Source organism: Bos indicus, chromosome 11 (genome assembly GCF_029378745.1).
Source record: "Bos indicus isolate NIAB-ARS_2022 breed Sahiwal x Tharparkar chromosome 11, NIAB-ARS_B.indTharparkar_mat_pri_1.0, whole genome shotgun sequence".
In the NCBI taxonomy this organism is placed as follows: Eukaryota; Metazoa; Chordata; class Mammalia; order Artiodactyla; family Bovidae; genus Bos; species Bos indicus.
The window spans coordinates 65619546-65634939 of NC_091770.1; the positions used below are offsets into that span (position 1 = coordinate 65619546).

A 15394-nucleotide genomic window follows, 5' to 3' on the forward strand; every position below is an offset into this window, starting at 1 on the left:
TAGGCAGAAGTCCTCAAGTTATGAATTTAATGTAGCCATATTTTTAATTATTTTCTTTACAGTTGGTGACCTTTTTTGTTCAATTTAAAATTCACTTTATGTAATGAAGACAATATATATTATAGAATGCTATTTTACCTTTTACAATTCAATATATAATCAAATAGCACTAGATTTGAGGGAATCTCTCTTGTAGCTCAGCTGGTAAAGAATCCGCCTGCAATGCAGGAGACCCCAGTTCAATTCCTGGGTCAGAAAGTTCAGCTGGAGAAGGGATAGGCTATCCACTTCAGTATACCTGGGCTTCCCTGGTGGCTCAGCTGGTAACAGAATCCATCTGCAATGCAGGAGACCTGTGTTGGATCCCTAGGTTGGGAAGATTCCCTGGGGAAGGGAACAGCTACCCACACCAGAATTCCATGGACAGAGTGGCCTGGCAGGCCCCAGTCCAGAGTCCCAAAGAGTTGGACACCACTGAGTGACTTTCAAGAAAAAAATATCTACCAATATTGAGTCTTGCAATCTATGAATGCAATATTTCTCCATTTATTTAGGTCTTCAATTTTTTTTAATATCTCATAATTCTCTCTGTAGGAGGGTTACCATCTGGTTAAATTTATTCCTAATTAACTGATATCTTGTATGCTCTGAATCATCTTTCTTTAAAACGTCAATGTTAACTTTTATTACTAACCCATTGAAACACAATTGATCCTCGAATATTGACTTTGTATCAGCAACTTTGTTAATTTATGAATTTAATAACTTTTCCTACGTGTTTTGATTTTCTATGCACATATCATCTATGGAAGAAGTTTTGTCTTCCTTCAGATTCCTGTACTTCCTCTTTTTCCAAAAATTAAAACCCACAATAATCTGAACCCGAGTAATGTGTTATTCTAGTTGTAAACCCAATAAAAAAGTGCCAGAGGATTCTTTCCACCTCGCATGCTCTAGCTCTGAGCCTCTGTAGCCAGACCAACACCCCTTAAATCATTTCCAATGCGGACGAATCCGAGCAAACAGAGCAGACACGGACGCGGGCTGCGCAGGCACGGACGCGGGCTGCGCAGGCACCCTGGTCGCCCCGCCCCTCGTCCCGACGCAGCCAATCAGCGCCCTCCTCTTACGAGGGTCCCTCCGATCAAAATGGTGGCGGTCGTTGGCTTGCCGTCCCGCTTTTAGTTCCATTGCTCTACTGCTCCCGTTGCAAAATGTGAAAGGAAACGCTGCCAGTGGAGGGGGTCGTGGGCCATGAGTCGGCGAAGGAAACATGGGGACAGCTCTGGCCTGAAGCAAACGCCGCGCAAAGCGATGGCGACTGAAGAAGGCAGTTTGGTGTTCGAATCGGGAAAGAGGCGGCTGAGGGCGGCCCGCGGCTCGGGGCCCCAAGGGCCAGGAGAGAGGCCTCCCCGGCCCTTGCCGCAGCAAGAACAGCCTCCAGTAGCCGCTTCGTGCAGTAAAAGTAATACCGAGGGTGAGACATGGGCAGCGGGGCCTCCCTGGGCCTCAGCGCCTCAGTTTTAGAGCCCCGGGTGGGGGTGGAGTCTGAAATCGTGTTTTCTTTCCCTGGGCTTCTCCCTCAAGAGTTCAAAATTAACCAGAAAATATTCCCCCACGACTTTCATCCCCGAGTATGAGCACTGCCCGGTTAGGCTTGACCACCACTTATCGCCCCTGCCACAGGAATAAGTTGTGGGGTTTACCTCAGGGAGGAGCGCTAATTTCTAGGCTGCTTCTCCAGGCATCTGCAGTGGCATAGCGATGAGAAATAATACCTTTTAAAGCCTTCAGGTTATGCCTAGAGGGGTTATTTCACCTTAAACTGTTTGCCCTGACCAGATTTTAGTGAAGAGGCCATATGAAATACAGTTACCTGTATTCTCAAGATCTCGGTGATGTTTTACCTTACGAATAAACCGGAAGTTCCTTTGTATGAAGTTCCTTTGTATAAAGTTCCTCAAAGTAGGAAACTATGGGCCTCCAAGTATATCATTCTGATCACTTTTAGGTGTTTCATTTTTTTTAAAAAGATTTCTGATGAATCCTGATAGGAATTGAAACTCTTTAAGAGCTGTTTCCTAGAGCATGTTATTAAAATAGAGCTTTTTACCTTGTTTGTAGTTAACTTTCACAAAACAATTGCAGAATAAACAAAAAGTGGTATTTGACAGAACGTAACTAAGAAATGGCTCACTATAGTTTTTTGAAATAATTAGTGTAAATTGGGTAGGGTTGCCCAAAGGAGGCTAAACACAGACTATTTCTGAAGTTGCTGTTGAAATATTTTTCATTTTTGAAATGTGTTTGTAAATTACAGGTGGTTCCAAAAGCCTCCGAGTTCCAGTGGAGTGGCTAGCTTATCTAGTATTGTCCATGTATAGAGCTATTAGATTGTCTTAAAGTAATTATTATTTACAATGTCAAGTTTGTAAAGTACTACTGGGATTTTTATGTGAAACAAACGTTTCAGTTGTGGATAAAGTAATATAGTCATCACTGGGAGAAAATTTTATAATTGGAACATAAAAAGTAATTTAGCTGAGGTATTTAACATTAGTGTGTTATGAAGTAAAGTAATCCTTTAGAATGCAATAATAGTCATTTTCATCTTATTTTGTATAGAAAGATATGAGACACCAAAGAGAATGCTGCAAATGGATTTATTGTCATCTACCTTCAGTTCTCCTAATGATCCAGATGGACAGAATGATATCTTTTGGGATCAGAATTCTCCAATGACAAAACAATTAGGTAATTTGTCATTAATAGTTTTATCTGGGTGAATATTTGATGATTAGGATTTAACCTTAGAATTTCAGTCAGGTATTCACATCAGGAACTTTTATACAGCAGATGTTTTTCCAAAATCTTAAGTGATTTTGTTGCTGTGATAGGCATATGATGTCAGAGAGCTTAGTGATTTAAGTCATGCTAATTGTTTTCTATAAGAAGTGACTGATATTTTTAGAAATTTTTGTTTATAATTTATATGAATTTCTTTGTTTCTTTAGATAAAGGAAGAAAAAAGCAGCTTTACACCACAGATAGTGATGAGATCTCACATATTGTTAATCGTATTGCTCCTCAGGTAAATATAGGTAATTTTATAGTGTATTTTAGAACAGTGAAACAAATGGCAGTAAGTTTTGTTTGTAGTTCATTTATGTGAAAAATATTTTGTCTTATTCAATTCTCTTCTCCAAAAACAGAGCAGCACAGATTACTTTTACCTTTTCTACCTCTGAAATGCATGTTTTGAAAAAAGGAACATAATGTAAAGTTGGAAACATATTTTTCTAAGCATATGTTTTATTTTTTAGAGATGATTTTTAACGAGAGCCTTGTTTTTATTTTGTTTTTAATGTTATTTAATAATACATGGTTATTATTTTTCAGGTTACTAAAAGAATAGAATCAGACAATAAAAATTTAAACTTCAAAATCTTTTTTTATTATTATTATTATTTTAACTGTCTGTAGTAGTGTTTTCCCAGTTGAAACTGCCTTTCTTAATACTTGTGAACTTAAAATATCGTCAGGAAACATTAGAGTGGAAAAAAACTGGATTTGGGTTTAGTACTAAGCCTTCTGTGGCAACCCCTAAGCAAGTCACTTGACTTGCCAGGTGGCACAGCGGTAAAGAATCTGTTTGCCAATGCAAGAGACGCAGGAGACATGGGTTCAGTCCCTGGGTCAGGAAGATCCTCTGGGGTGGAAAATGGCAACCCCCTCCTGTATTTTTGCCTTGGAAATTCGACAGACATAGGAGTCTGGTGGCTATTGTCCATGAGGTCTCAAAAAGTTGGACTTGACTGAGCATACACACACATACAAGAAGTCACTTAAACTATCTGAACTTTAGTTCATTTAGTTACTAAAATAGAATTCTTACTTGTCTTGCTCTCTTTCTTATATTATTGTGATGATTGAATTAGATAAAAATTGTAAAGTAAAGACTACTACAAATACGAGGTATATTAAAATTAAGTATGATAGTTAAATTATTTGCTGCAAAAGAACTGTGTTCAAAAGTTTCTTCTTCATTTCAGCTCTTGTGATGCTTGAGTAAGTCACTCTCTGCTCTGGACCTTTTTCTGTTTTTTCTTATTTAGCAACATTTAAATCCAGAAAACATCCAATTTTTATTTAGTGTCTTCACAGGAAGTATGATATTTTCCTTGATGTGGCCTCAGATAGTGACTGTATGTTGACCATAAACAATACATGGCGTTGGCCCAAACTGTGGGTACAAGGATCACCATCATCCTGGTGGAGGAGACAGGAAATAAAGTTTTTCTTAGTGGCTATAAAACATCCAAAATTACAACTAGCACAGTCAAAAGAGCTCTGTTGCTACTAGCTCTTCCTTTCCATCTTTGGCATGTCATAGAAATACATTTTACATAGAGTTCATTAGTTAAATAGCATTTATGCCATATATTACTTGCTACATAAATTAACAATAGATCTTCATTAAATTGTTGATTTTACACGAAAGAAGCATAATAAAATGTGTTTGGACTGGCCAGCCTAAATAGTGATAAAAAAAAGGTAAGTAAATTATTGAACTCTTTACTTAAGTAGGCTGGAAATAATTGCTCACATAAATGGCAGTATTATGCAAGTGATAACTTGTGTATAAGAAAAAATACAGTTAAATTAGTTGTTTTTACGTAATACCCCTTTCAAGTGAGCACTTTTAAAGCGTATAAATCTTTGGTAATATCAAGGTCTGTTTAGGAACTTGTCATGTTCCAGAATGGCATAGATGAGTTACCCTCCTCAAATAATTATTTAAATCACCTTAATAGTTCCAGAGATATATTTTAAAATTTGTACTTTTAATTGATGGGGCTTTCCTGGTGGCTCAGTGGTAAAGAATCCACCTGCCAATTCAGGAGACGTGGATTCAATCCCTGGGTTGGGAATATCCTGTGGGGTAGGAGATGGCAACTTCAGTTTCCTTGCCTGGGAAATCCCATGGACAGGGGAGCCAGGTGGGCTACAGTCCATGGGGTCACAAAGAGCTGGACACGACTCGGGGACTAAACAACAAACAGCAATAGTTCCAGAGATGACATTTTTTTAAATTTGCATTTTTATTTTAGTTGATCAGTCATTTTACTTTCTTCGGGATACTTTTCATACAGTATTGTTTGTTTGAAGATGGTATATATTTTTCCATCATTTTTATACAACTCTGCACAGTATACTCTAGAATTAAATGAACTAATGTGCTTAGATACATTTTACAGCACCTGGATTGTACTATGTAATTATTAATGAGGAATTTTAAAAAATGTAACATTTACAATAATATAAAAACCATATATAGGACCCATGTATTTATATAACTGGATATATAAAGTTATTATACTTTTATTCTCTAAAAATGGAGTGAATTTAAAACTACTTGGTAAATGGACCAAAAAAAAAATTTGTAATTAAATCATTAAGAATGTTATCTTCCCAAATTCAAGATTGTTGAAACAAAAGGGAAGCTATGTATTGAGTCTAAAATATCAAAATTATTGCTTTTCTTGAGTATTTGCAAAGCTGAAAACTGCTAGATTCAATTGGACATCTAAGGAAACTACTTTTTGATTGATTGATGATTTTGAAGTACCAAGTTGTAGGCAACTTATCACCTAACTTTCTAGTGTATAAACATGAACTGACATCTTTATGCTCAGCATTTTGCTAGATGCTGAGTTATCATAGAAACTGTCCTTGCCTTCAAGTAATCTGTAATCTAGTGATTAGATTATTTTGTGTGACAGTTGCTTGTTTATATTCATTCCAGGTACTATAAAAATAGAGTAGAAAATTATTAACTTGTTTATTTTGTTGGTTTGGTTTGTAACTAATAATAAATTCATTCTCTTAATTTTGTGCATGATCAAGTGACTAAAAGGTATAAAAGAAACATGTAGGACTAAAATGGCTTTTTTCTAGCCTTAATACTACTTAAAACTTCTTTACCCACTTTGTCTACTTAATTTTGTTCTTCTCGCTACCTCATTCACAGCATCAGTTCTAATCTTGCCATTATCTCTAACTTGGTCCTGACTTAATGCTAAATTTTCTTAGTTCTATCTAAGTGTTGTCAATTCACGTCAACATGGATTGTCCAACTTAGATAAATGTTATAATGGCAATAGGGAAAATTTGGAGATTCAGGTAATACAGAAAGAACTCCCTGTTTATTTTTTTATTCCTAATTCTGATAATTCCTGCTGCACAGTTTATTTCTAGTACTAATGTTTATTTTTATCAATATCTTAGGACAACTGAAATAAATTGATCAGTTTTCTTTTGATAAAAATATGTACTTTTATTATTGAATATGTATTTCTATTCTGCAGTGGCTTCCACAGTGGCTCAGATGGTAAAGAATCTGCCCGCAATCAATGCAGGAGACCTGGGTTCGATCCCTGGGTCAGGAAGGTCCCCTGGAGAAGGGAATGGCTATATACTCCAGTGTTTTTGCCTGGAAAATTCCATTGACAGAGGAGTCTGGCAGGCTACAGTCCATGGGGTCGCAAAGAGTCAGACATGACTGAGCAACTAACGTGCATTTCTAATTAAATTCTTAAAAACTTAAAAGTTTTTTGAAAATATGGAAATCCCAATTCTGAGTGTTTTCATTCCCTAAAGCAAGTAGATCACTTCTTGCAACTTGTTATTACCATCCTCCAGCTTTTCATTGTTTTGAAGTTTGTTTAATTGCTGTCACTTTACCAGAATTTATTCCTTTAAGAAAATAATTCTACATAATTAAAGTGGGTTTTTGTTTGGTTAGTTGTTTTTGTACTTTCACATCTCTCTTTTTTTTTTTTTTTGCCCTTCTACCAAAGGATGAGAAACCAACAACAGACTCCATGCTGGGCGTGTGGATTGGTGACACTGCCATTCCTTGCACTCCTAGTGTAGCAAAAGGAAAATCAAGAACAAAACTCAGCTGCACAAAGTAAGTTTAAACTTCTCAGTTTTTCTGACATTCAGTGAAGTGAATATTTTTAGTATTTTGTTTGGGCTTTGTGTGTATGTCAAAATGGTTATAAATTATTATCCTTAACTTTGACATGTAAAGTTTTGAACTTATTTATGTCAGGATATGTTAAAATTTGTGAGTTTTAATATTAAAACATGTTAAATAACGGTTGAGTATTTATGACTTTTAGAATATCTACATAATTTTTGAAATATTTGTTTAATAGGTTAAAATCACAAAATCAAGAGGAAGAACTTATGAAATTAGCTAAGCAATTTGATAAAAATATGGAAGAGCTGGATGTGATTCAAGAGCAAGACAAGAGAAATCATGATCTTATCCAGATGATTTCAGAAGCAGAGACTTCACTTAATTGCAGAGATAATGTACAGATGCAGTTGCTGTGTGATACAGTTCCTGAAATAGATAAGGCTCTACTAAAGAAGCCAGTGAAAGAAAACACCAAGATATCTGTGGTAAATGATCAGACCAGCAGTCAGAAGCCATTTGACCAAAATGCTGAAGCAGCCTTTATTGCCATGTTTGATGGTTCTACTCAGAAATGTAGTGGACAATTAAGCCAAGATTTGTCAGATTCTTTCTTGAAAACCAGTAATACTACCTTTGGAAAGAAAAACACTTTGAAAGAGGAGAAAATCATTACTAATGAATCTGTGGTCACTGAAAATCTGCCAAGTAAAACCCTAGGATCACTTTCTCATCAAGTCGATAATCCTGGAATGACAAAATCATATGTAACTTTCTGTACTAAGGAACCAGGAACTTTTAATAAGCACATTGATACTTTTACTACCAGTGATTTTGAGGATGATTGGGAAAACTTACTAAGTAATGAACCTTTTGTTATGCAGAATATTGAAACGTCTGAGCTGTTCCCTGCTCCTAAAACAATCCAAATTGCTGATCAAAAGGAAATGTGTTCCTTTAACAGTAAAGAGGCTAAAAGTAAGTCAGGAATGAATAAAAGTGTAGATGTCAAGTTAAGAGATTCAAAAATTTTACAAGGTCTTCCTTCAAATACATGGAACAATGAATTAACAGATGCTGAAAAATACAGATTTTCACCAAAGCCAAATGATAAACCAAATAAATTATCAACCATTGGAAATAAAATGAAATTGGAGAAATCTTTTAATATAGTTGTTAATCAAGACAAAATTCAAGACTGTGCAGTTGCATCTAATCTGACAAAAGTAAATGAAGATACTCATACTAAATTTAATTGTAAAGTAAATGCTTCTGAAAAGAAATCTGCTTTGAAACCAGGATGTTCTAATAAGTCCATTTTTAATCAGTCTTTGAAGGTGCCTGCTAATGTCAAGCCTTTCGGCTCAGCAACTTTGGGCAGTACAACCAGTGTTTGTAACCCAGATCAGACTAATGGATCAAAGTTAGGTTCTTTCTTTGATGATTGGAATGATCCATCATTTACCAATGAAATTGTTAAAGCATGTCATCAGTTAGAGAATAGCTGGGAAGCAGATGACGTAGATGATGATATATTATACCAGGCATGTGATGATATTGAAAGACTAACTCAGGAGCAAAATATTAGAGTTGACAGCAAGACATCAGAAAGTGTACTTGAGATCAATAATAGTTCTAAACATGGAGCCAAAAACGTGTTTACTACACCTAAACAAGGAAGTCAGTTGATGCAGTCAAAGCACCTGAATCTGAACAGCATTTCAGCACAGACATCTTCATTGGCAAATAGCTTACAAATAAATAAATCAGTGAAGATGGAGAGAGGGGAAATGTATGGAAATTCTCCAGGATTTTTAGGTGCCACGACAAATTTGAGTATATACTCTAAGAACTCAGACTGTCAGATCAGTAATCTGCATGTCTCTTGCAACAACCCTGATGTACCAAAACAAGTGAATAGTTCTAAGTCAGTTCTTACAGGAAGTTCAAGTTTGAATGTGGGTTCACATCATATGAGTACAGAAATTGCTGCTTCTAAGAACAGATTGAGTACCCTACATCTATCCAAGAGCACCACAAGAGGTAAAGCTCAGAGTGACCTTAACAGAGCAGTTAGATTGTCTGAGTACGTGTTTACAAAGATGAAAAATTGTCCGATGCTTTCCCCATTTAATAACAGTTCCGTAACAGGAAGTATTTCTGATACCAAAATAGCACAGGGTTTGGAGAAGAATAAAACTGTCAACCCGTTACCTGGGAAGGCTGTTCAACAGCAGCCTTTGGTGAAATTTTCTGAACCTTTGAAACAACCTTCAAAAGGTATGTATGAAACAGTGTTCTTTGAAAAATAGCCAGACTAGTTCTTTGTTGTATTGAATTTTCATAACATATATGTTAAAGACTATTCTGCTTTAACTAGAAGTCTTAAAGTGATTCTTACAAATAATGATGCTGGAATATACAAACACTGGGTGGTTTGTGTTTTTAAAAGACTGCATTGAATTCTTGGCCAACATATAATACAGTGACTATTATAGTTGCCAATCAGTAAGTATGTGTTGAGTCTTTTCTGAATTATTTCCTAGAAAATTTTACTTATACATCTATGTATTACTGTCTGAGAGTCCTTGTGTTCACTGAAATACCTCACTGTTTTAAAATTTGAGTAATTGTCTATTTTTAGCAGAACAATATGTGAAGGTTTAGAGCATTCTACTTAAATGCCTTTGCTAGAATACTATCTGATATAAAACTGTTAGCTATTATGGTTAGAGTTGTTATTTAGTACATCTTGTGATCTTTGATTCTTTCCAGTTTTTCTTTTCCCCCAATTTTCCTTTCTATCTCTCAAGTTCCATTGTTTTTACTTCAAAAAATGTATCTCAAAATGGTCCATTTTTCTCACTCTCTGCTGTACCACCCTTATGCAAGGCAACATTGCCTGACTGGACTGCTGCAGTTCTTCTACCTGTTCCCTCTCATTTCTAGTCTCCAAACAGCAAACTCATCTTTTAAAACAAGGTTAAAAAAATAAAAAGCAAGTAGACATATTTGGCATTCCTCTGCTTGAAGACAAGCTTCAGGCACCACTCATCGTATTTCAAATAAAATCTTAATTTACACCCTGATGTGCAAGCCTGGACTGTCTCTATAACCTGCCTGTTCTCTTTTTTCCTTGCCTTACCTACCAGATTTCAGCTACCCCAGCTGTATTTGAGTTCCTCAAACAGAATAGGTTCTTCTCTAGTTCAGGAACTTTGCTATTCTCAGCTAACACTACTGCCTTCAACGGTCTATAAATGCTTTCCTGTTATTTTCAGTCATCTCTCTTTTATTTCCTTAATTTTTTTTGTCACAGTTTGCAATCAGATATTGATTACCATCTCTCTCATCAGTGAATCTAGGCTACCATAGCAGCTGCCATTTAGAAGATGTTTAATAAATATTTGAGTGAACATTATACAATATAATCTGAAAAGTCTGTCATTCACTGATACTGTAATAATTTTTTAAAAGGAATATTTCTGGCATAACTGTGTGTGTTTCTTAATGCCCAGTGCTCTTCAACAGAAACCTGTATCCCCACATGCATACACCAGATCTGCTAGCTGGTTTCCATTTATCTCTTAAACACATTGTGTTTCTAACTACTCAGAATGATTTTGATTCACTGTCTCAGTTATGCCAGTAGCCCGTGCTAACTTGTTTTACACCATTTACTATGCTGGCTTGTAAATATTGACTTTTTACATCAGTCTCCCTCACTTGAGGCTAACATTAGGAATTTTGCCTATTATGTAGATCAATGTTGATATGGTAATGGAGTTTTTAGTTTCTTTTAATAGTAGATTTTCTGTTTAGATTCTAAATGATGCTTTTGTTGGCATTATCACTACAACTTTCCTGTTAAGTGATCCCTCACTTTAAAAAAATTTGCAACAGTAATAGGTTATTGTTTAAAAGTAAAAAGTATAAGTTAATTTGACATAAAAAGGTAAGTCCTCTATTTCTCCTTTTTTCTAATGATTTTTCAGGGAAAGCCCCTGTTAATAGCATTTTCTGCAAGTATAAAAACGTAGGGGTGAAGGATGGTGTGTGTGTACCTATACATTTATTTAAATAGTTGTAATTATATAGCAAAGACTATTTGACAGCTTGATTTTGCTTTCACTTAATATATTGTAACTGTCTTTTTCCTGATAGTAGATAGAGATTTGCTTTAGTCCTTTGAATCTCTACATAGTATGTAGTTGTATGGATGATACCATAATTTATCTGTTTCTCTATTGATGGAGGTTTAGTTTGATTGCAGTTTTTTGCATTATAAGCAGTCCAGTGTGCCAGTGAATATTCTACATAAATTTGCACATGCTCATGAGATTGTATCTGTTTGAAAATTGATACAAGATTCACAATATTTTAAATGTTGATGGAGATCTTTAAATCTTACCCCTAATTACATCAATTTATTACTTTTATCAATACTGACAATGAATACGCTACGTTATCACCCAAACTAGATATTTTGAAACTTTAAAATTGTTGTCAATTGATAGTAGTTTCAGATATTTGTTTATATTTAAGTACAGTTAAGTGAGTCATTCTTCCAGTGTGAATTAACTTAATTATACTTGTAAGTCCATTAAAGACTAAGTCTCTCTGGAATATGTGAGTTTCTCCGAAACTCCTGTCTACTATTTTATCAGCATTGTTTTTTATGGACAGACTCTTTCAGTTTACTTTACAGTTTTTCTGTTAAGTTTATTGATAGTACCTAATATTCTAATTAATATTAACCTTGTTGACATTTTCTATTATTGCCATTTCCTTTTACTTTGGTGTAGCAAGCTGCTCTGCAGCAAATACCTTTGGCAGGGTGGGCGGGGTGGGGGATACTTCTAACTACCTCATTGTTTTAAGTTAGATTTGGCTAATTGTGGCCTGTCCAAATCCAGCCTATATAACCTGTTTTTTGTACAGCCACCATATTAAGGTGATTTTCACTTTTTAGATGGTTGAAAAAAATGAAAAGAATAATAATACTTAATACCTTTTGAAAACTATGTGGAATTCATGTTTCATTGTCCATAAACAAACTTTTATTTAAACATAGCCACATCATTTGTTTATATGTGTTGCCCATGGCTGTTTTCATGCTGCCGTGACAGAGCTGAATAGTTGCCACAGGAAATCCTATGCCTCTTAAAAGTTAACATATTTTTGGGTCTTTTACTGAAAAAAAGGACTTCCCTGGTGGCTCAGTGATAAAGAATCTGCCTGCCAATGCAGGAGACACAGGTTGGATCCCTGAGTTGGGAAGATTCCCTGAAGAAGGAAATGGCAACACGTTCCAGTATTCTTGCCTGGGAAATCCCATTGACAGAGGAGCCTGGAAGATTACAGTCCACAGGGTTGCTAGAATCAGACTCGGCTTAGTGACTAAACAGCAACTGAAAAAAAAAAGTTTTTCACCCCTGCTTCAGGATTAAGATTTGAAAGAGCCATTTTTGTTTTGTTCCTCGCCAGTAGTTGGAGCCCTTGGTATGTATTTTTATCGAAGAAATGAATGGCTCTTCCAAAATCAAATTTTCCCTATGTGACTTTATTGTATCTTTTGAAATTAATTTGTAGAATACCACATAACCAACTGAGGTGCCAGTTTTAGGGAGCTATGTTCTATTCTGCCAGGGATTATTAACCTATTTTCCTTCTAAATTTACAGTCAACTGAATGTAAATTGTGTGTGTGTTCTGAGTTTCTTGTGTTTCTCAGCTTTCAGACTAAAATAATAAATTAGTCAAGCTAATTTAAAAGTATGTTGTATCTTTCTATAAGAAAAAATAGCTGTAGTCTATAAGATAATTGATTTAGAAAGTAAAAGGCAACAGAATCACCTGGGGAATTTGAGATATATATCTCTTACTCTGAGCACCCTCTCCCATTTCTGATTATACTGGGGACAGAAGGAGAGAGTGATGATATATTTTGGGTAAATATCTACGTTGGTTAACAAGAGAAATGTCTTATAACAACTATATTCTGAATCTCTGTAGATGTCACTGTAGATATTATTTCTCTTGTTAACAGTACTACTGATTCTTATTCTTTAAAGGGTAAATTTTACAACATATACAGTTTCACCAATACACAGTCACTTAAATATGTATTTGGATGATGGTCTTGATTTTAGAACATTAAATGAAAAAATGTTGGCTAAAATTTTGAAGTCTAATTCTTAGTAGCATTACATAAATAATCTAATATTTTAGCTCAGTGATTTGGCTTAACTGTGGAATTAAATTCATTTTATTAGAACTCAGAATTTTGGTAGAGGCAGAATTGGTTGTGTTAAATTTAAGACACGTTGTTCATTTCATAGTATGTTTATCTGAAGTATATACTAAGGTATGTTGCATAAAAAAATATCAGAATGCTTCATATTTTTTAAAAAGATTTCATACTGAAAATTTTATGCAGACATCCTGCTCCTTGAAATAATTTTCCAATGTTTATAGAAAATATATCCTCCATCTAAAAATACAGTATTTGACAGTGAATTTTATGTTTATTGACATGATAGGTTTCACTCTATTACTGCAAAATATTTTTCTTAAACAGCTGAAATGAAAATCTCTGAGATCTATAGAGGAAAAAATGTAGGCGTAGGAATATTAACATCAGTTATAGTAAAAATATATATTTGAAGTATTATTAATATATGATTCATTTTATTTTGAGTACATTTCTATTAAAATCTATGTAACATTTAAAATTCCAGTTTGTTTTTAAAATATATTCATTTATTGGTTATATAAATTAGGTGTCATTGTTCATAAGAATTATTTGCTGGGTAGTCAAAATATAGTTTTTAATCAATTTTATCACCCTGTGAGAAGAGTACATCAAAGAGATTGATCAGTTCTTGATTTCATTTTGGCCTGGAGCCGTGTACTGTATCTGCATTTGTAGTCTTATACTTAATAGTTTAGGATGGGCCCCCTTGATGGCTAGGTTGTAAAGAATCCTCCTGCCAATGCTAGAGACATGAGATGCAGGTTCAGTCCCTGGGTCAGGAAGATCCCCTGGAGAAGTAAATAGCAACCCACTCCAGTATTCTTGCCTGATAAACCCCATAGACAGCGCCTGACAGGCTACAGTCCATGGGGTCACAAGAGTCCCACAGGACTTAACAGAACAGTTAAACAGCAACAACATGGTTGAGTAACAAAACCAAAGACATTCTTTACCATCTGAGTCACAGGGAAGCCCAATAACAAAACCAGTGTGGCAGATCTGGGTAATGAAAAAGTAAAAATTAAAACTCATTCAGAATGATTTTATAGTCTTTAAAACTAATATCTATATTTGGTTTCATTTTTAGAAGAAGAAGAGAAAAATAGAAAGTGTTCTCCGGAAGAAATTCAGAGAAAAAGACAAGCAGCGCTGATTAGAAGAATGGCCAAAGCACAGGCATCATCTGTAAAGAAAGGCAGATGATTTATTTAATGAAATGTTACTTGGGAGATAAAGACAGTTGATAACTATCTATGATAGGAAATGTTTTTCTTGATTTCTCCATGAGAAATTTAATGCTGTTATAAAGCGTGGACTTCTGCTATATTTAATAAATCAGTGTTTATGTGGTCGATGAAACTTTTCCTTGGAGATGTATATTGAAGTTAATTGCATGTAAGTTTTGGAAGTTCAGTAAAGTTAGCAGTTAGGTAGTAGAATTATGCAGAGGAAAGTTTTATTTTTAAATACTGTGATTACAGAGGGTCATCCCAAAACTCCTTAATTTTTTATTGTTAATTGTTTTCCAAATACAAAACTTCAACCTACTAAGTTAATAGAATTTTTTGTTGTTATTTTCAGTAACTGTTCCTTAAAGTTTTTATACATTTCTGAAATTTAATTAATACTTTCATATTCTTAGGAACATGGATGGTAGGAAATAAAGGACTTCACTTTATTTGTAAGAAATTACTCTTTTCAATTCCTAGTCTGTAATAGATGTGAATTTAAAATTTTCTAAAATGTAATGCATTTTGGAAACTTCACACCATTTTTAGGGAAGATCCTGATTTAAGAACTTTAGAAAAAAGAATGTGGATTGGCTATATAAGTAGTGTAGCGTCATTAACATTTAGAACTATCAGAAACTTTAGAGATCATCTGGTCTAATTTCATTGTATAGGTGAGAGATGAATACTTATTCTGAAAGTCACAGGCAAGTTCGTGCTTGGATTAGAAAGGTTTATTTCATTCTAATGAATACCTAGTCAAATGGTATCATTTGCTTCAGAGTATTAATTACTACATAAAATAACTTGTTTGTGGGAGCATTAATTGTAGTATAAAATTAAAAGTAAAATACATTAAGAGACTTTCATAATAATGCTGATTGTTTCTTATATTAAAGAATCAGGATATAAAAAGAATCTCTTC

The 15394-nt window shown here is 34.6% G+C and overlaps 1 protein-coding gene across 5 annotated transcripts; it reads left to right on the plus strand.

Annotated features, from left to right (window-relative positions):
• Positions 1-1112: 1112 nt before the first annotated feature.
• ETAA1 (ETAA1 activator of ATR kinase) lies at positions 1113-14791 on the plus strand. 5 transcript variants are annotated; one of them, XR_011569320.1, is made up of 8 exons: positions 1113-1477; positions 2626-2754; positions 3015-3091; positions 6861-6973; positions 7224-9265; positions 12190-12366; positions 12457-12487; positions 14328-14791. XR_011569320.1 is itself a non-coding variant. In XM_019970410.2 (6 exons), the coding sequence occupies exons 1-6, from the start codon at positions 1255-1257 to the stop codon at positions 14441-14443; spliced, it is 2700 nt and encodes an 899-aa protein (XP_019825969.2). In that variant the 5' UTR covers positions 1114-1254; the 3' UTR covers positions 14444-14791. The 5 variants fall into 5 exon arrangements, 3 of the variants coding, with proteins under 3 accessions (XP_019825969.2, XP_019825970.2, XP_019825971.2); XR_011569319.1 differs by having other exon boundaries at positions 12190-12487; XM_019970410.2 differs by lacking the exons at positions 12190-12366; positions 12457-12487 and having other exon boundaries at positions 1114-1477.
• Positions 14792-15394: the final 603 nt, after the last annotated feature.